Source organism: Xiphophorus couchianus, chromosome 14 (assembly GCF_001444195.1).
Source record: "Xiphophorus couchianus chromosome 14, X_couchianus-1.0, whole genome shotgun sequence".
NCBI lineage: Eukaryota > Metazoa > Chordata > Actinopteri > Cyprinodontiformes > Poeciliidae > Xiphophorus > Xiphophorus couchianus.
Genome location: NC_040241.1, coordinates 21,469,801 through 21,491,954, shown reverse-complemented (window position 1 = coordinate 21,491,954; position 22,154 = coordinate 21,469,801). Strand labels below are relative to the sequence as shown.

General features: G+C 38.4%; 1 protein-coding gene across 1 annotated transcript; it reads right to left on the bottom strand.

Moving 5' to 3' along the window:
* Positions 1 to 10,157: 10,157 nt before the first annotated feature.
* Positions 10,158 to 21,658, bottom strand: LOC114157975 (uncharacterized). Its single transcript, XM_028039257.1, has 22 exons — positions 21,549 to 21,658; positions 21,231 to 21,356; positions 19,798 to 20,247; positions 19,451 to 19,714; positions 18,813 to 19,070; positions 17,803 to 17,894; positions 17,441 to 17,665; positions 16,379 to 16,453; positions 16,039 to 16,135; positions 15,801 to 15,927; positions 15,456 to 15,696; positions 15,196 to 15,352; positions 14,466 to 14,550; positions 14,288 to 14,350; positions 13,384 to 13,586; positions 13,172 to 13,303; positions 12,897 to 13,084; positions 12,597 to 12,745; positions 11,888 to 12,127; positions 11,639 to 11,801; positions 11,151 to 11,254; positions 10,158 to 10,548 (listed from the first exon to the last, which is right to left on the bottom strand). Exons 2-21 carry the CDS (start codon positions 21,274 to 21,276, stop codon positions 11,159 to 11,161), a joined length of 3,351 nt encoding a protein of 1,116 aa, XP_027895058.1. The 5' UTR covers positions 21,277 to 21,356; positions 21,549 to 21,658; the 3' UTR covers positions 10,158 to 10,548; positions 11,151 to 11,158.
* Positions 21,659 to 22,154: the final 496 nt, after the last annotated feature.

Sequence of the window (22,154 nt, the reverse complement as noted above, 5' to 3'; positions counted from 1 at the left end):
AAAATTAAACTTTACTGATGTTCTTGTTGGATAACAGTTACTGACTGGACACTGGTGTATCTGATTTATCAGATACGTCACATCACCACTGCAGTGATGTTATATTGTCCCCCTGCCAAGTCCTATAACAAGAGTCATAAAACCGTTTTCAGTCTAAGGGCCACAGTGACACTGAAGACTCATTTGTTTGACTTTTTCTGTCATATCAAAGGAATCTTCACGTCGAATATCCACATTCAAACTCAAAGGATTCATTTTTATTTTAACAGATTGTAAAATAAAATAAAAAATGTAAAGAAATCAAAATGGTCATCTAATTCCCAGAATGGATGGATGGAGTTCATCTGGGTCTGAAAGCAGCTTCTCGTCAGGACGGCCTAGTTAAATCCTCGTTTTCTTCTCTCAGATCTGCCAAGCTGGAGAAGCTAAGTGCGTCTCCGCTCTACCAGCCGCCTTCGGCTCAGTGTGACGTGGCGACTCAAACTCAACAGGTGAGGCCCTTTTTTTTTTTTTTTTTTTTAGACAGTTTGATCTCAAGTCTCCCCCAGCAATGGCGCCTCAGATGAGCAAGTCGTAGCAACACCAACGACCCGTTCAGCTCATTACTGACGGTACCGGAGTCTGATTCCATCAAGCTGCTGGGGGACACCTGACGAAACTCTCCCATTGCTCAGACACAAACAAAAGAAGAAACAAGAACTCAGAGATAAATTATTTTCATCAACATTTATTATGTTGTTGTGAGAAAATAAAAATCCAACAGAGAAGAAAGAAGCTGCTGAGTGGAAGATTGAAGGGAAGAAGTCCTCTTCTTTTTCTGGTCCTAACAGGAGGAAGACATTTCAATTTGTTTTAGACATTTAAAATGTCTTCTGGTTCTAGTATTAAATGTTCATTAAAATTTTAAGTTTATTGATCTTTGAGAATGTGTTTTTGCATCATTATGCGACAGCCACTATATTAGTCGACAATGGTTTTAAAACAATATTATCGTTTATGACGACAACTTCTGGGACAATTTATCGTCCAGCAAAATTTATGTTGATTACTGTCACAGTAAGTTTTGCTGGATGATAAATTGTCCAAGAAGTTATTGCCATAAACGATAATGAGACCATTTCCAACTAAAACTACAGCCATAGCATAATAATCCAAGAACACAATCTCAAAGATCAAACTTTAAAACCCAACTGAGAAGAAAGAAGCAGCTGAGTGGAGGACCGAAGGGAAGAAGTCTTCTTCATTCTCAAACTTTAAATTCTAATAAACATTTAACACTGGAACTGTAAGACATTTAAAATATCCTAAATAAATAAACAAACTACAAAATAAAATGAATTATGAAGTCTCTGGTCTCAACTATACCTTTTTATTAAAAGAAGAATTTTGTTTACAAAGCACCAGACTGAAGACTTTATTCATTCAGTTTTTGGTAGAAATAGAGAAACAAATCATGCAAATGGAAATTGAGGACAGGAAGGCGACGACAATACAGGTACAGGTTCAAGGTCAAACCCTATAATGACTCAAGAGTGAAATCACTTTTCAAAAACTCACTTATAAATATCACTAAAATATCAGCAAAATACCTGCAGCATTCCTTAAGGAATGTTGCTAAGAAAGTTTCAAGTCAAAATGGAGAGCAATCAGGAAGCGTCACCTGGGAACACTTCCAGGGTTTCCTCCAGAAAACCTGCTGAGCCCAGTGGAAGAGCAGCTGGAGTCGTCTATCAGTGGTCTGCTGCGTGTTGGGTTAAAAAATGTCAAGTTACAGAAAGTCGGAGGTTCAGGTTCAGGCATCAAAACTCAGAAATAACAGTTTGTGAAGCAAACGGGCAACTGATGGGACGGCACAACTGGTTCACAACTCTTCAGCCAGTTCAATGCATCAACTATAAACCTTTAGCTTAATCTGCCTTTACAGTCACTGGTGGAGAAAAATCCCCATTTAAAATAACAGGCGGGGGGGAATAAAGCCTGGTGGCCCGCCAGGCTGATGTTGGGAGAAAGTCTGACTTCTATCTATAGCTCTGGTTGTAAGAGGGAACCCTGTCTATATCACCATCTTTAAAAAGTAACACTGTCTTTGGGCTGCTCTTTGTCCTATCCCTCACCTAGGACCCGTTTGCCCCGGCAGAACCGACCCAAACAGAGGCATGAAGCCTCTGACGGCTCCTAGGATCACTGGGACACTCAAACCCCTCCACCACGATAAGGTGGCAGCCCATGGAGAGGAAAAAACAAAGCCAGAAACAGTTCCATTCTCTGCCCTGAACTGATCTGGAGAGAGGCCAAAAGGTGGCACTCTGGTGTTTCTAACTAAACAAGAAGTTTATTTTTTGTTTAGTTAGAAACTAAAGTTTTTGTTCTCGATTATTTTTCTCTCCATAGAAGCTGCACCTAGTTCTGATTAGCTGTGGCTGCTTCCCAGAAAAGGGCATTGGCTGACATGATGCTGCCATCACCTAACCGTTCTCCCTCTCCTTTTCACTTCCACGAACATGGAAAGTTCTCCTGGATCAGTTGACCTGTTGTGTCTCTGCTCTGTCTTCTCTCAGCTCCAGTCAGTCATGGCAGATGGCTGCTGGTACTGAGCCCAGTTCTGGTTCTGCTGGAGGTTTCTTCCTGATAGAGGGGAGTTCTTCTTCTCCACTGTCGCTACATGCATACTCTGCATAAGGGACTGCTGTAAAGTCAACGACTCGACACAAGTGATTTGCTGTCGCCCCCTGCTGGTCAGGAGGAGTGAATGCCATAATTAATGACTCCATACAATCTGTTGGGTTTTATTTGGTACAAACTTTTTAAACTACTTATAATTAAGTGAACCTAATGAATTGATACCTTTGATCAATAGTAATCTGACTAAATTGAAATTACTTTTTTTAAAATGCCTCGACAACATTGTTGTGAATTACTGTTATAATTATAAGCTTTGAACCTTTTGATATCTACGTTTTGGGTTCTGAACATTTTGATATCTACTTTTGGGGTTCTGAACATTTTGATATCTACTTTTGGGGTTCTGAACCTTTTGGTATCTATTTTTGGGTTCTGAACATTTTGATATCTACTTTTGGGGTTCTGAACCTTTTGGTATCTATTTTTGGGGTTTTGAACGTTTTTGTATTAGTTGTTGGGGTTTTTGTTTGTTTTTTTTTATATCATTTATTGGTGGGGTTCATTTGTTAGTTTGAAAGTTCAATTTTATATATTGCCAATTCACAACAAATGTCGTCTCAATGCACTTTAATAATTTTAGTTAAATCACATGTACTCCAATTGTTAGTACAATAAGCTCAGTTGATTAGTAAAGTAGTTTAAAAGGTTTGTACCAAACGACACCCTGCAGATTATATGGAATCATCACTTACAGCATTCACTCCATCGGACCAACAGGGGGTGACAGCAAATCACTTCTGTCGAGTCGTTGACTTTACAGCAGTCCCTCATACAGAGTATGCATGTAGCGACAGTGGAGAAGAAGAACTCCCCTCTATCAGGAAGAAACCTCCAGCAGAACCAGAACTGGGCTCAGTACCAGCAGCCATCTGCCATGACCGACTGGAGCTGAGAGAAGACAGAGCAGAGACACAACAGGTCAACTGATCCAGGAGAACTTTCCATGTTCGTGGAAGTGAAGAGGAGAGGGAGAACGGTTAGGTGATGGCAGCATCATGTCAGCCAATGTCCTCAACCAGGAAGCAGCCACAGCTAATCAACACCAGACCAGGTGTAGCTTTTGTGGAGAGAAAAATAACTGAGAAAACAAAAACATTTGAAATAAATAATGTGGTAGAAACAGAAAATGACAAACAGCAGCATAAATACAGACAGATCACAATAAACCAGTCTAAGCCTTTCCATAATCAATGCCAAAACCGTGGTAACGTTAAAATGTTTCAAGAACACATTCTCAAAAATCAATAAACATTCAATTCTAACATTTAACACTGAAATTGGAAGACATTTTAAATATTTAAAATAAATAAGCAAAACAAAATTAATTATAAAAGCTAAACAAAATTGTTCATAAAAAAAACAAAAAAACAATGGCTAGATGAGGCCAAAGTACCAGACTGAAGACTTAGCCAGTTTTTGGTAGAAAGAAGAAAAAAGATAAACTGAAGTAGTTTTGATAAATGTTTTAAGTTCAGCCATTTTCCTCTGTCGGACAATGGGGTGTGGTGGAAGGCGAAATCCAAGACAAAAACAAGATGATCCAAGAGGATTCCTGAAGGACAACAGGACGGGTGCAGGTTTAAGGTCAAACCCTCAACTCAGAATAAAATTGTCAAAAACACGCAACTATCACTTAAATAACAGCAGCAAAATACCTGCAGCATTTCTTGAGGAAGACTGCTGAACCCAATGGTAGAGTCACTAAGGTCATCCATCACCAGCGTGGCGAGGTTCTTTTGCGTTGTCATTGGAGCAATGATCCAGGAGGGTTCCTGAAGGACAACAACAACACGAGAGCACGTTTAACCCTTTAACAACTCAATGAATAGTCACTTTTCAAAAACTCATGCTTGTAAATATCAAACGGCAAAATACCTGAAGCATTTCTTCAGACAGATGGTAAGGTAATTAAGATCATCCATCATCAGGGATGTGTGGGGGCGATGAGGGCCTCCTCCATCGTCGTTGGGGCGATGAAGGCCTTTTCCGTCAGTCGATGGGGGTCCGATGTACGACGAAATCCAAGACAAAAAACCAGATGATCCAGGAGGATTCCTGAAGGACAACAGGACAGAAAGACAACAAGATGAGGGCAGGTTTAAAGGTAAAACCCTTCACTCATTACTTTTCAAAAACTCAGAAGACCTTTAAAATAACAGAAAATACCTGCAGCATTTCTTGAAGACTTCTGAACCCGGTGGCAAGGTCACTGAGGTCATCCATCAGTGGTGGGGGTGATGAAGTCCTTTTCCGTCAGTCATGGTGGGTCACTTGAGGACTTTCCCCCCCATGAGCCGTTGGCCTTGTCGGTTTTTGTCGTCACTGTTGTTACCTTCTTTGTAATCTTTATAATGAATTACAAACATATATTTGAAGAACCCAAGTTGGGTTGGTTAGTTTTCACACCTTTACCCGTCGGTAGGGTTCGTTTTCACACAAACCCGACCGAAGGGCAACTAACCCCTTACCCGTCGGTAGGGTTCGTTTTCACACAAACCCGACCGAAGGGCAATTAACACCTTACCCGTCAGGTGGGTTCGTTTTCACACAAACCCGACCGAAGGGCAACTAACACCTTACCCGTCGGTAGGGTTCATTTTCACACAAACCCGACCGAAGGGCAACTATCCCCTTACCCGTCGGTAGGGTTCATTTTCACACAAACCCGACCGAAGGGCAACTATCCCCTTACCCGTCGGTAGGGTTCGTTTTCACACAAACCCGACCGAAGGGCAACTAACACCTTACCCTTCGGTAGCGTTCGTTTTCACACAAACCCGACCGAAGGGCAACTAACACCTTACCCGTCGGGTGGGTTCGTTTTCACATAAACCCGACCGAAGGGCAACTGAACACCTTATCCGTCGGGTGGGTTCGTTTTCACACAAACCCGACCGAAGGGCAGCTAAACACCTTATCCGTCTGGATGGTTCGTTTTCACACAAACCCGACCGAAGGGTAACCTAAGCCCTTTACGCTTTGGTTGGGCTCGCTTTCACACCTTTATCCTTTTGTAACCAAGATCAGATCTACCTTACAAATAACCTACCTTGTTTTTCTTGCGTGGAGCATTGTGCATGGAATGAATCGATCCTGTCGTTGTACTCGTTTGTTACCAAATTCCTTGAACTGATCCGATGACTTTATTGCCTTGAGGAGTGGCTACCAGAAGTACCATACCACATTTCCTGCCGTTGGATTCACACTCTTACCTTTCACAGTCTGAGGTCATCTGCTGTCTTCAGAGTCGTCATTCCATCTCAACAAAAACTGTTGATCGGCTTCTACATCTTTCCAGTCCACATACCATATCTTCCCAGTCCACAAACAATATCGTCCCAGTCCACATACCATGTGGTGATGACAAGGCCTTAAATTCTCAACCATGAGCTCAAAACTATCATCCACCACCATAGACACTGAGGATGATTGTGGTGACAGGGGAGAGAAAAAAAATCCCTCAACAGGAAGATGTACCAAAACAAAAAACCAACCAAACAAAAAAAACTGCAGTAATCAAACATTGATTAAAAGTTATGTAAACTGAAGAAAAGACTCATACTGAAGATGTATGTTGTGACAGTAAATAGGAAAAACTTCCCTTTAACAAGAAGACTTTCCAAAATAAGGTCAACACTGAAACAATTATTTAAATTGGTGAAAAGTTAAAACAGTCTGGTGACAGTGGAGAGGAAAAACTTCCCTTTAACAGAAAGACTTTCCAAAAGAAGTTAACACTGCACCAATTACAATTTGTTAAGTTATACAAGTAAGCTTAGGCAATGCCTCATAATGAACATGCATGTAGTGACAGTAGAAAGGAAATGCTTCCTTTCAACAGGAAGACTTTCCAAAAATAATTAAATAAAAACCGGTTATCAAACATTGCTTAAAAGTTATGAAAGCTTAAGCATTGCCTCATGTTGATGATACATGTGGTGACAGTAGAGAGGAAAAGCTTCCCTTTAACAGGAATACTATCCAAAAAAAATCCCTTTAAACAGAAAGACTTCCAAAAATAAGGTTAACAGTAAACCAACTTAAATTTGTTCAAAGTTAAGCTAAAGCAATGACTCATACTGAAGATCCCATCTGGTGACAGTAGAGAGGAAAAACTTCCCTTTAACAGGAAGACTTCCAAAAACATTAATACTGCACCAATAACGTACATTCATTATAAATAAACTTAAGCAATGCCTCCTACTGAGGATCCACATGGTAACAAAAATTTAAAAACTTCCCTTTAACAAGAAGACTTTCCAAAATAAGGTTAACACTAGACCAATTATTTAAATTGGTTAAAAGTTAAACTAAAGCAATAACTTCTACTGAATATCCATCTGGTGACAGTAGAGAGGAAAGACTTCCCTATAACAGGAAGACTTTCCACAAAAAACACTGCATCAATTATTAAAATTCATTAAAAGTAAAGTAATCTTAAGCCTCCTGAGCATGCAAGTGGTGACTGTGGAGAGGAAAAGCTTCCCTTTAACAGGAAGACTTTCCAAAATAAAATAAAAATAAATTAATAACACTGCATCCATTATTTAAATTCATTAAAAGTAAAATAATCTTAAGCAAGGCCACCTGAGCATGCAAGTGGTGACTGTGGCGAGGAAAATCTTCCCTTTAACAGAAAGTCTTTCCAAATGAGGCCAACGTCACACTGATTATTTAAATTGGTTAACAGTTGAGTAAGCTAAATCAATGCCTCATATTTAGGATGCATGTAGCGACAGCGGAGAGGATAAACTTCCCTTTAACAGGAAGAATCCTCCAGCAGAACCAGACGGCTCTGTATGAAAGGCCATCTGTCGCTACCCCCGGGGGATTTGAAAGAACAGAGTAAAGAGAGAGACAGAAAAAGAAAGAGAGCTGCTGCAGGAGTGTTTCTATAGGGGAAAAGAGAGTTAGTTGTAGTGGAGGCTTCTTTGGTGGCTTTATCTAAGAGGGAAAAAAAAGTTATTTACAACAAAAAGGTCCACCGGTTGCTTAGTCTAGGAGAGAAAATGGGTTTAAAACAAACTTAAACACAGAAGGACAGGTCCCAGTCGATCCTCTCCAGAAGGAAAATATGGAGTTCAGCTGAAAACCTGCAAATAAGAGATGGGTGATTATAGTGTGAACATTACCTCTGACCTCCGGCCTGCAGCTCCAGCAGATCTCTCCGTTGTCGTCCAGAAGAAATGAAGTCGCATGACGAAATTGGATGAGGCCACGTGTTGTTTTGGCGCAAAAATTAATCGGTTTTCACGTTTAAGTTGAACGTAAATTGAATTGGTTTGAGTTATTGAATTATTAAAGTATGAACCCTAATATTAAGTAGGTACAACAACAAAAAACAAACATAAATGTATGTTTGAGTATAAAGACCTCATCTTCACCCAAAAACATTTGATATTCATTGGAAAGATAATTATCCTAATGCAGCTATACTAATGTCAACATAACCACATTATATTAGCACTAAGTAGGAATGTTATCAAGGTTTATTATAGTGATATTTACAAAGCCTAAGCTGAATTATTTCCTACAGCTTCTAAACTGTATTTGCCAAGTGCTTGGCAGCCATCTTTCTTTCAACTATCAACTGACTTTAAGCCAGGAACTTCAGATTCTAGTTACACCTAAAGCTCTACAGGTCACAAGACCACAGCATGTGCTTCAAACACTAAAAACCCAAAGACAGAAGGATTTAAAACAGCAGAATCCTTCTCAGCTCATTGACTCTCAGCAGAGAATCAAACCAAACCAGCACATCGAGAGGCGTTGGCCTTCAACAGCGTTAGCATCAGCAGCGTAGCAAAACCCGCAACAGCTCCTACCCTGAGTTGTCTTCTGGACCCGCCATCGGAACAGTTCTTTGACTTAACCAACCTTTGATGGGTTGGGCGGATCCGCCAGGCACCTTGTAGTGTTTCCTCAGCTTGACGGAAGCGATCCTCAGCTTGCTTGAAGGGAATCCTCAGCTTGATTGTAGTAAATCCATAATCGATCAACTGCTCGCTCCAGACGCCGTCATATCTCCTCAGGTGTTTCAGGGACGCCAGCAAACAAACAAATCGCCGCTGAGAGGCCGTGGTCGGGCCTCTCCATGAGTGCTGCTCTGTTTGGACACACAAGAAATGGCTTCACTACCGTCACCGGTGGAAAAAGACAAAGAAATTAAGGTTTCCGAACAATAACTTACCGAATAACCAATGCAGCGATTTCAAACACGGCGTTCCGCGGCCTACTAGTAGGTCAAGCACAAGACGCTAAACTAGGCCTCGACGAACACTGACAGGATTTCAATCGGATCCACAAAGTCTCAGTCATCAGGCTGGGCGTCCGCTCGGATTCCGAGATCAGAAAATATCATTTTTAGTCCAGGTCCCAAAGTTCATGAGTATCAGTCCGACAGCTTCGTGCTAGCCAGGTGCTAGCCGCATCTTCTTCCTCTTCTTTTTTTTTCTTTCTGAAAACGCTCACGTAGAAGCTGCGTCATATTTCTATCCAGCACGGCGCATGCGCGTCACGCTCATTAATAACAAAAATGGCGCCATTCGCCACTGTTGCCAGAGTTGATATTCTCCAGTCCAAACACAGGATAAAACTAAACCTGTAAAACCTGCCAAACTGCAAAGAAACAGTACGTATCTAAACCTCCGGCATCCTGCATGTTTTAGTTCTTTCCCTGGTTTAACGCACCTGGATCCAATGATGGCTCATTAGAGGCCTAAGAAGAACATCGACTTGCTGAAAAGGTTCCTACCACCAGGGAGGAAACTAAAACATGCAGGATGCCGGCCGTCGGTGTTCATAATCTATCCCTACTATATTTTTAGAATAATTTAGAGAAACACCAAAAATTTATATTCACTTTTTATAATGTAGGACTGAAGAATATATCTGCATCTCTCTATATTTTTATATTCATAATGGATCCTTAAGCCTCTATTGAGCCTCAATGGATCAAGTTTATTAAAATGAAGCGCATATTATATTTAGGTGGTGTGGTAATGATAACTTAATTTTGCCTGACAGTGTAAAAACATTCACATGTAAAATGTGAAATCAGGCTGCAGCTACTGTTTTGATTGCCATTATAATTACATATCTGATGCTGAAGGGAGAATTTGGACTCCTATTGGTCACAGATGTGCATTGCATTATTTATTCAGTGTGTATTTATAAATTTATTTTTTGAAAACATAGCTGAGTATTTGTAGATGTGCCTGGTAATCCACAAACAGATTTCAAGAAAATGTAAAACATGTACAACGTTTCAGACATTGATTGTAGTAAACATTAGTAACATTTTTTCATAAAGGTTCTTTTTGTTTCACTTAAGAACCTTATTGTATAAATTACTGAAAGTGTGCAGTTAAATATGCACCTGTTGTAGGCTATCTCTTATTCTATCATTTAAATCCAGAAAAATCAACAACATCAGACTGGTTAAGTAAAAAGAAAAGATGAAAACAACATTTTTATACCACATTTTATTTATTTTTTTTGTATTTTTATTGCTAGAAAAGTGAAAGAAAAAAGATTAATGTCAGTATTTTTTTTAAAGAAGTCAATTCAATTTAAAAATATAAAGTTATAATCAAATGCAGTCCTCATGCTTCCCTTCATCTAATTAATTCACATCTATGAAAAAACAATTTCAGGATTAAGCTATGATTGACTTTTTCCCAGTCCCCACATTAATTGTACTAAAAACCAATTCCCTCTCAAGATATTAGATGATAAAGTGAGAAATCAAAAAGTGAGAAATAATCCCAGATTTCCAAACATCCCATCTGTGGATCCGGATTGATGTCAGGAATCATCATAAAGGTCGGCAGTCGGTCCATCGGTCCAGTTTCACATGGAAACCACCTGAGGAAACAATTAAATATCAGTGACACATTCTTCCTCTACAAAGACATTTTCTCTACTTGTTTAGTGTCGATTTAGTTCTTTAGCTTCTGCTTCGTTTATCACAGCTGGTAAATGTGAGTTTTTGATTAGCCATGAATCTCAGAGCAAAGATTGAAAATAAAAACACATAACAGGTAAAAATCTGAACAAATATAAAACATGATTTCAGCCAATTAGGACATTCAAACAAGTTTTTTGAATTATTACTATTTTTTTTATATTACAGCTACAATCGTTTTACTGTGCTTGATTGTAAAGAATAAGAAAAAAGATAAAAATATTTTAATATATATCTGGAATCTTCTTATCTAAATGAAATCTAATGGAACTAATTTCCTTTCAGAAAGGTTAAAAAACCTTTTCTTGTTCTGCAATATGAGGAACCATTTCTGTGGGGATTAAAAATGCAAACATAAATAAATAAATAAATATCTTGATTATTAAATTACTTGCCCAACAAATATTTAACAAATAAATAAAAACTTTATTTTAAAGTTTATTTAACTTGCCACGATCAGCTACTGAAACTTTTATGACAATAGTTAAAAAAACAAACCCACGTTGCAGCCTAATGACCCCAGGCCATGCTGATGATGGCTGGATATGTATTTGTCTTTGGTGATCTAACAGATCTTCGTTCTCCTATTGGTTCATTGTAGCAATCCTGGAATTTAAACACAAAAAAACACAACATTTACTATTTTGCAGATCAGCACTACATATTTACATACAGTGTTTTTCTAAGATTTATTCCTTCCAAAACTAAGTTTCATATTGAAAAAAACATCCATCTTCTTCAGAAGCATTTAAAGTCTTGATAAAGAAAACCAAATCTACATATGTAATGAAACCTAACCCTGTCTCGCAGAAAAGTTACTTTCAAGTTTTGTCTTAGTTCATGTGTTTTAACATTTCTGCACTAGAAACTAGACCACAAATCCTTTGTAAGATTTTGTGTTTTTGCAGTGTAGCATGTGATTCATCTGATTATGGTTTTTAACATAATCTGACAGCACCAGTTGTTAATGAAGTTTTCTAAAGTGTGCACCGGGATGCAGTTGTTCTCCTGTTTAGGACACAGCTGGATCTTGCAGTGCAGATAAACGTCACCAGAGTTCCCAGAAAACTCAAACATGTTGAAGGAAAAGTAGGTGGAGGTTCCCGCTCCGTTTCCCTCCACCTCCACTGTCCCGTCATTCGGGTCAGCACAGCTGGGAAGAAGAAAAACCAGTTCATGTGAGTCTTATAACCCAATCTGAACCATTCTTATGGTTATGACTGATAGTTGGTGCCTCACCCATCTATAATCAGGTCATATCTTGGTTTGAGGTCGTGTGATTCCTTGCTGGTTGCCCAGCATGAGTCCATCACCACGGCGATGGTTTTCGCATCCAGCCCGTCCGTCTTCAGCTCCACCCATATTTTCTGGTTCAGCAGAACACCAGAGTTTACAGCCCGGGTGTAGGCACCGTCCTCATATACTTTCATCGACACAGAGTAGCTCCATTCTCCAGACTTGATGTGCTGGACCACAGAGCTGCAAACCAACCGACATGTGAGCTTATTAAACTGAGAAAACACAAAATCTTACCGACTATTTTTGGTCTTTTCTAATGCAAATGTCTTTGCAGACGTGAAATAAGACAAAACTAACTTACAAGTAACTTTTCAGCAAACTATAGGAGCTTGTTTTAAATTAATAATTCCTTAATATTGATGGAAAAGTATCAAGACTGGCAGATTATTCCACTTATAACAACACATTTTTCCAAGTTAAAAGTGAAATAATCTGCCAATAGAACTAGTACTTTTTATCAAAATGTAAGGATTATTGACTTAAACCAGCTCTTATATTTTGCTGAAAGGTTACTCTCAAGTTTTGTCTTATTTCCAGTGTACTAAAATATTTGCACTAGTAACTTGTGCAAACTTTTGTGTTTTGCGTTTTTGCAGTGAAATCAGCTGAAAAAATTTTCATCATGGCTGAAACAAAATCAGTCACACACTTGTCTTTAATTTTTAAGGCCACGATCTTTATGTCGGGTTGAGTGTGGTAGCAGGAGAAGTCGATGAAGACTTGATCGTGGCGAGTGACGACATCAGAACTGCTCTGGGTTATGATGGTGTTCTTGTAGTTTATCCAACTTCCATTATTCTGCAGAATCAAACGTTCATTAGAGAAAAAAGCATCAGTTATTTCTGCTTTTCTACTTTTTTGTGATTTTACTGAAAATAATGGATGAGAAAAATGCAAGAAACGCACAAAGCTCTGCGATAAGAATAACAGGATGAGTGTAAGAACCCACCATGATCTCCGTCCCGCAGGTGTTGCTGCTGTCGAAGCTGAAGGTCACCATGTGGTTCTCCTCGTCCATCACGCCCCTGCAGCTCCGGTCATTCAGGTGTAGGACTGAGTAGTTGATGCCTTTTTCCTCCAGCAGACATCCAACCAGAGTGATTGAACCAGAGTTCTTCCTACACACAGCCGGCTCACCTGGAAATGAAAATATCTTTAGCATCTCTTATTTCCGTCTTTTTCCAAAGACTTGGTAGAGTTGTGTATTTCTCAGAGGTTTCTTACCCAGAGTGCCAGAAAGTTTGTATTTGGAGGCAAACAGAGCTCTGCAGAGGCAGCCAGTCTTCCCGCTGTGTTTCCTGCCACAGAACTCATGATCGCTGCAGAGCTTGTCCTGACAAAGCGCCTGAGGCTCGGCTGCAGAGAAGCAAAACCAAATGTTATTCTGACAGCATGCAGGCTGTAAAAATGTTGCAGTAAAGTTGTGATTCTCTCACAGCAGCCTGCATCTAACCACCATCTGCCCAGTGTTATGTTGCTCTTTAGCTTGCAGGCTGTGGCGTACGCCCACAGGAACTGACAGCCCAGGCCATCAGCTGAAGAATATTCACACAGAGTCCTGTTGCAGGCGCTGATGTAGGGAGTCGGGTCGACGTTTTTGTTGCAGGAGGAAAACGGGGCAGCCCTCAACAGGTTACATCTTTTTTACACACACACAAAGATAAAAACGTTAAACATTCTCACATTTTTATTTATTCTATACAGTGTCAGAAATGCCAAATTACATCAATTAGTCCCTCCATTTTTTTTGTGATTTTACAATTGCAGAAATTCAGGCACAATTAACAGTTCCTCAATTTTATTGTGTTAATGCATAGCTGTGAAAATATTGCAAATTTTCAACAAAACATTGGTCATATACATTGGATTTAATTGGTGCTAACTCCCACCTGCAGGTGGCAGTATTTCTTTCTTGTACTGCTGCCTCAGGCTTGATGTCAAGTTATTGTCTGAGATCAGTAAGGCGCAAATATTAAGTAATATGTTTCTTGCAAATACTTCTAAATTAGCGCCACAAAATCTGTGATTCTGATTGCAAAGAAAAAAATTAATAAATAAAAACAAATCACAGAAACAACCGTAAAAACCCTGATGGACTGATCAATTTCAAAATATCTTCAATATTTAATTTTAAGAAGATCAAATGCAGAGACAGCTTTTTATAAATATTTTGACAGTTTGCTAATGGGTTTTATCAATAAATTCTGGCACTACCGGCCCTTTAAGAACATTCCTGATGCAATTCAAAATGAAAATGAATTTGACATCCCTGCCATATACAATGCAAACTACACAGTATAACACAGACCTGTATTTGGTAGGAGAAATAAATCTACTCACTGTTCACTGATCAGGTTGCGGTCTATTTGACTGTCCACAGGGTCTTCATACTGCCTTTCACAGCTAGCAAAACAAAAAAACAGAAAAAACCTTAACAAGTCAACTTCCTGTTTTTTGAGGGAATGGTTTTGAGTTCAAAATAATTGTATTTAGTTATCTATTCATGATAACGTTGTACCTTGGAGAGCTGATGTCAAGAAGCTTCACACTTGACATATTTCTGGAGTCAACACACAGACCCTTCATCGCTGATCCAACAGGTACTGAAAGTTTACAGACAATATTAGTGAAAGCTGCATGAAAACAGGCCACTCAATTTCTTTCAATCTACATCTTATAGCTGCATTTTGACAACTGCAGAAGTGTTTCTACTGACTTAAACAAATGTTGGATCTTCAATGTGTTTGTTAATAAATACATTGTAATTTTTCAATTTTCACATGAAAAAGCTTTTTTAATAGTCAATCTTCCTGAGTAAACCTCAATTACAGCTTTAAGGCTTATGTCCTGTTTTGCATGCCTAGAGATGGATTTGTTGCCTATTTTTCTTTATGAATAGAATGAATTAATATATATCGGTCTAATCCTGGCATTACTAAAAATAAATACAGAACAAATAAAGATCATAAATAAATAGCTTTAGAAATAAATTGCATGCCCCAAATAATTAGCAAATGAATTACTGTACCATCAAATTCAACTAAATAAAAAAAAAGACAATAAATTTATATTTCTTTTTCAATCTTTAACGTTAATAGCTTGTCTTTGTGCCCATCTTCTCATTTTGTATTTTACCTTGTCTGTTTGTTTTTCTTATTCATATTTATGGCAGGAGACCACAGAGAAAAACCAGACGTTAAAAAGTTGAAGAATAATAATCAGTTCATTGCTGCCTTGTTTATTCCTACCTCTCATGTGGATCTGTGCAGTGTAGCCATCAAACAACGCCGACATTTTGAGCCCAGAGAACAAAGACGTTGCTGTGAGTCCATTTTTGTCCTTGCTTAATGAAATGTCTTTAAACTGCTGGACTGGACTTTTTAGGGTCAACACTGTCTCGTTCATCTGAGTGCAGCAAAGTAGGAAGATTATTAGTCATAAAATGAGAATCTATGCGATGAAGGGAAGCAGTGTGTAGGAATTTCGAATCCACCTTTCATGGAATTACCTTAATCCTGCCACCTTGTTCCAGGTGAAAGTAAACCTTTGAGCCAGCAGGTCGAAGGCTCACACTGTCCAGGAAGCTCACGTCTCTACGGCGGCGTTCCTGGAAGTTAGCCAGCACTTCAAACCCGCTGGATGAGTCTGACACCAGCGAGTACACACACCGGTCCTTCACAGAGCTCTGCTGACCTTGGAAGTCGATGACAGTGGGGCCGGTCACGGTGCAGATCAGGTTCGTAAAACATCTGATGGAAAAATAAACAGGCAGATTAATAACAAATTTAACAACAAACCATAGCTTTCTGTCTAAACCAGAAACCAGAATGTGTGTGTGTGTGTGTGTGTTCACCTGCCGCTTCCGTCACATTCCTCCTGCTCACCACAGCCGGTTGATGTGACAGATCTGTCGATGCTGCAGATGAAGTTTCTGCAGGTTTTTTCAAAATAGGCTGTTGAATTAGGTAAAATCCCAACACCTGAAGACAAAAGGAAGACTTTTGTATTGCCTGTCTTAAAGATTCCAATATTTCTCTTTCAAATGTCACTAATGCTTAATAGAACCAGGAAAAAATGATTATTTCACCAACCTGAGATTCTGCATCCACTGATGTCTGCAAACCCAGAGTCAGCCGACCCGAGAGACACAGACCCAACTAGCTTACCCTCAACTGCTACATCCGCCATCTATACGGTAGTAAACATTTAGTTATTGTTATAAACAAAGAGCATAACAGAGATTACTTGGAACAAGAGCAACAGATTACCATTTAAATAGCTAAACTTTACCTTGCAAAATGCAGCAGAGAAAGTAAAGGTGGTTTTAATTTTAGCCTTTTATTCACAATATTGCTTTCAAAACCAATTTCTACTCTTAGAATAAGTGATTTAAATACACATGTGAAACAAAATAATAATACAAATACTCACCACTTTTGCCTCACTGGAGACAGAACTGAAATGCAAAGCTGTTTGCTTCCCAAAACTGAGGAGGTTCAGTTTTACCTTAGTTACAAGACAAAAAGACGCAACAAATAAAAAAGTTATCAAAAGTGAAGTAGTAGATTTTTCAGGGATTTCACATGGATCCTTTGCAACTACGCTGGACGTTGGAAACGAGGATCGTGAATATTGAACAGAGCGACTGAAATTGTTTATTCGTGGCTTCTTCTGGCTCCAGTCGAGCTAATTTGTCAGTGAACGTAACACACCTGGTTGGGGCTCATAGACGGCGGTATTTACAGACGTTTTGAAGCAGCTAGCTTAGAAACCGAGCCGTACCTCCTCCCTCCTGACGTGCTGATCAAATTACCGACTTCGCCTGAATTCACACCACATGATTTATGCCACTATGTCATAAACAGCGTTTCCCCTCAGTCAGAAGAAGCCTTAAAATGGACAAAAGACGAGATGTTAGCCAGTTTTTTTTCCATACATGCTAGGCTAACATGACGGTGGGGCACTGTCTCCATGGTTACTAATTGCTAGACAGGTACCTTTCTCCATAATGCGATATTGGATATCATCTTTCTAATCATACTTAGTAAACATATATAGTTACATGACAAACTTCTTACTTATAAAGTATATGAACCTTAATCTCATCACCTTGTAAAATCTGTTTGCTGCAAATCCGCGATTACACGGATTACACCGAGCTGACGGTCATTATGACTGACGGTCATTATGACTGACAGCTGCTATCCATTGCATCTTTCCTCATTAAGTTATGTAATAAAATTACAAGTTAGGTTTTCACCCTCGTACTTGCAGCTGACCGCGTCTATTGTTAAAGCGAAATAAACTAAATAAGAGCGATATTAGGCGATCAGATGTTGTTTTTTTGACAGGCTTTACAGGAGCTGCGTTTCGACGTCCATCATGGCGGAACGACCGTGACGTCACGTGCAAAGGGTCAATATGTGACTAATCTGTTTATTTACAAATCTCGTAAGCATCAAGAAGAGCTCAAATTAAATGTGTTATATTTACAATTTTGTTCATGTACATCATGTCAAAGTGCACAGAGCACGTCATGCTGCTCCTGATGGTTTTCACTGCTGCTTTGCTTTGAGCTTCATATGAAGAATCTTTTTCCCTTATGATGAATTTCGCCTGGGCAGAGTCAGGTTTAGGTCCAATAATGCAGTCGTCGTTGCTTTCAGAGTTATAGAAACCGTTGAAACAGATCGCAAAGTTCTTATTGGTGAAGTTCACCTGTTAAAAACAAACACACCACTTTAAAAAGCTGCCATGTTTTCTACAGGTACTGAATTTTTAATGCTAAAAATAAAGATTAAAAACTAATGGGACTCCTGAGCATGTATTCAGAAACGTGGCTCTATTTTACTTACATAAACCTTCTGGTAAACATTTTGATAGAAAGATATCGGACACAAGGTGAGGTTGAACTTTGTAGCTTTATCAAATTTCTCCGCAGCAGCACCTGCAAAACATGAAAACATAAATACTGTTAAATGCAGAATGTTAAGTAGAGGAATATTAATGAGAACGATATTTTAATTTTAGCTCCTCCTCAGTGGCTTCCACGGATTAACAATATAATTTAAAGATTTTCTTTAACTGGCAAAATTAAGGGATATGTAATGTGGATCGCACCAGTTAAAAAAACAAACAAAAAACATTTTGCTGTTTTTGAATAAATCCAGACAACAAAAATGTTTTGTTTTTCAAAATGATGCATTTTTTGCATAATTATATTTATAGCATAATATAGCATTTCATTTACATTTTTTACAAGCAGAAGAAAATGTGCTAAACAATTTAAAGCAAATTAAAATTTAAAATTTTATTTTATTTTTTTACAGCATGTGGGGTTGATCAGGCAACAAAGTATGACTCTATTGGGCTTCCTTTGAAGATATGGGTCACAAAATAGTTCAATAAAAGCACAAGCAATACGCTATAAATATTAATTATTCCTAAGACATAAAGTTTAGTGTGTAATAGTAAAATTGTTGGTTTTCTTTATCTTCATATAATTCAAATTTTATACGCTCTGTAATTTTTCACACAGCCTATTCAGGACTGATGTGATGTTTTACTGACATTTAGAAATTAAAATACATTATCAATAATATTTCTGTGGATAAATAACCTGCTCTCTGTTTGCAGATTTCTCCACGTATTCGTTGATTTCAAAAATCACAGTCAATGTGTTTTTCAATCTCACCATTAGCCTGTAAATAATACTGTTCATTCTGGGTTCAGGTTGGAGATGTTTGACAGAATATCTTTGGTTTTAAGAAATTTTCTTCTTTTGGGATTATAGTTGACGTTTAACAAGTTTAAAATTGATGACTTACCCATCACCTAAAAATAACAAATAACGTTAAAATCTTACCAGTTTGAGCAATAAGTTGTATTCCAGTACTTCTGATGTTCTCAAACTCAGAGAAGAGAGTGAACGTGTATTTGGTTTCAGCAGAAAGAGACGAGACGGTGTAAGTTACTGGTCCATTTCCAGCTGGCGCATCGATTCTTGTCTTGTTACCGTTGACCTGGAGAACGAAGCTTTTGACGTTGTTCACTCTGTTCCACCGAAGAGTTAAACTGCTCTCAGTTTCATTCAGGGACACCAAGCCAGATGGATCTGGAGGAGCTGAAGACAATGTTTAGAAATTTACTAAAGGTGGAAATTTCACGGTACCTGAGTAACGGTGTCTAATTTCATAAAGTGGAGAATAAAGCGAGAGTCAACTATATTTTACCTTATAATTAGGCAAAAATGTTTTGTTAGAAGTGAAATAATCTGCCAGTGGAACTAGTACTTTCCCCCCAATTTTGAGGAATTATTTACTTGAATCAAACTCATATATCTTGCTGAAAAGTTACTGATAAGTAAGGTTTTGTCTTATTTCAGGTGTACTAACACATATTTACACTAGACCAAAAACACTTGGGATGGTTTTGCATCTTTGCAGTGAGGGTACTAATAATTTTATTATCATTTCCTTCAAAGAGTAAAATGAAACATCTTACCAGTGGCAGCTGTAAATTGGACTCCACGGTCTCTGACATTTCCAACCACAGCAAAAACAGTAAATATGTAGTTAGTTGCTGCTGTGAGGGAAGAAACTGTGACTGTTACGGCTCCATTTCCACTCGGTGCTCCGACTGGTATCTCTCTACCGTTATACTGGATGATAAAGCTGATAATGTTGTTTAATCTGCTCCACTGTAGAATGATGCTGGACTCAGTTTGGCTTATTGCTTTAATGTCAAACACATTCTGAGAAACTATTTCTGGAAAAAACAACGTAACAAAATTATATCAACATTTTGTGGGTTTTAGAGAAAGATTGATAATAGTGGTGATGGAGCAGTACCTGCACAATATGCAAGGTGGCAAGTTGATGGTTTCGCAAGTTTGTAAACATAAAAGTGTCCAGGGCAGAGCTTGACTTTTATGGTGTGTGAGGGAAAATTGCAACAGGAAGATCCCCAGTGATTACATACAGCGCGAGTTACGATTTCATTGGTCTGTGTGGGATGAGGCTCTGTTATGTACAAAGTAGCATGAGTTCCACATCGGCTTTTTTCTACACAATATTCTGGAATAGAAGCACTTTTCTGACTGAGATAAAATCGATACCAGCCGTCCCAATTTACATTCTGGTCACACTTCAAATTGATCTGGTCTTGGTTATTTATTGAGCGCCACTCGTCACGCAGTTCAGTGTAACGGGAGCAGGGATCGACACACTGCAGAACTCCATTTACGTTGATGCAGTCCAGTCCAGCAGGACAACTTACCACGGCACAAGACAGAGCTTGTCCTATGAGGCAGAGAAATCATGATGAATAAAAAACAAACCTCAGAGATTGAATTGCATTTTAACAACATGTGAATTTCTCCTAAAATGTTAAATGAACTGTTTTCCATTGTCACATTTATTTGATCCCTTACTTATTCTCTTGCTGTTCTCAGTTACTTTGCATGACTTTTTCTCCGATTATAATAAATAATCCTGCTTGATAATCTACTGTAGCCTCAGTTTGCCTCTGACTGGCAAAAACGGCTCCAATAACATTGAAAAACATGATCTAGAAATTATTCTGTGCATAATAATAATAATAATAATAATAGTTTCTGTCATACTGGTGTTTAGAACCAGAAAGTTGCTGGAGAGCCAGTCACTGATACTAGACAAACATTGGACGAGGATGGCCAACGTGTCCAGCTGATGCAGTCGAAATGAAAAATACAATCGAATGTCATCCATGTAAATGTGATAAGAGATCTGAAAAGGACTGAATAATGCCAGCAAGAAGAATAATATAAAAGGAAAACAAAAGTGGACCCAAAACTGAGCCTTGTGGCACCACACAAGTTAAGGGGGCAGAATCAGAAGAAAAGCTGTCTGTCTTAATGCAGGATGTCCTGTGAGATAAACATGAGGTGAGTCAGTCCAAAGCTGAGCCACAGATACCAGCCAGAACCTTCAGCCTGTTCAACAGGACTGCATGGTCGACAGATGAGATCTAATAAAACCAGCACAAGATACATTTGTTTATTTTTATTTCATTTTTGTAGTTTTGCAGAGAGTATTTTAAAATACCCTAGCAGAGAAGCATAAAGAGAAGAAACAAATCTCCAAAACGAATGTGGGAGTGAATTTCCATCTACAATAATTTCAGATATTAACAAAAAAGAAACCTTGGAGTCTAAATCGTAACCAAACTACGTACAATAATAAAAGAAACACTTGACAAAGTGTTTTTTTTTATTCCAAGAATAAAATGATGTGTGTTTACATGCCTGTCACTGTGACACAAACACACAGGAGCAGCAGAAGGCGAAGCATCTTGGAGGCTGACCAGACAGCCGACAAGAGATGAAACACTGTTGGATCCAAAAAGTTTCAAATTCTCCCAAAGTTTTTCTCTGGTTTAGAAATAAATACCAAAAAAATGACATTTAGGATTATGGTTATCAGAAACAAGGGTAAATACAAGAGTTCGAACTGTAAATATAAACAGTGATGTTGCTCTTAAACTTGGACAAAAAGATAATTAAAATAAAACCACAGAAGACAAAAGCTGTGACCCATAACAGGTTTAAGACGACGTTTCTTACATGTTTTGAAGGTTGTCTGCTGCAGCTGGAGTTCTGTCTTCATCTCAGTTCTCTGTTTCTTTCTGCATCCTTTTATGCTCACCTGAGTTCTGTCCACACCCAGGATGGGTTGTTATCTCTGTGGAAAAAAGTAGTTTTATGTTACACAACTGGGAGAAAAGAAAACATACAATTTCTGCATGTACTCCATTTAAAATTAATTCAAGTTTTAGTGTATTTGTCATAAAACTGAAAATTAAATAACATTTTTTGCATATTACTTTTCTTTTATTTGTTGCAACAGTTTTTTTTGTTCCAGAGACACAATGCTGTTTTTCATGTATCTTTAAAACAATTTTTTAATTGTTCTTCATTAGAAAAAAAGAATGCACAAAAAATAGGTTTTCGGTTCTGAGGTCTTTTTTTGATTGATTGATTTATTCATTTGCATTATTGCTATGGGTGTTTTCAGAATACACAAGGAAGTATAATGGAAAAAAAAAAACTCTATATAAGGCAACTGTTAAAGTTCTCAATTACTTTGTGTTTACCTGTGACCCACGAAGTAAAAACCACAATTTGCAGAGTGTCAGTGGAGAGACAGAAGTTTAAACATGGAGTGTAATA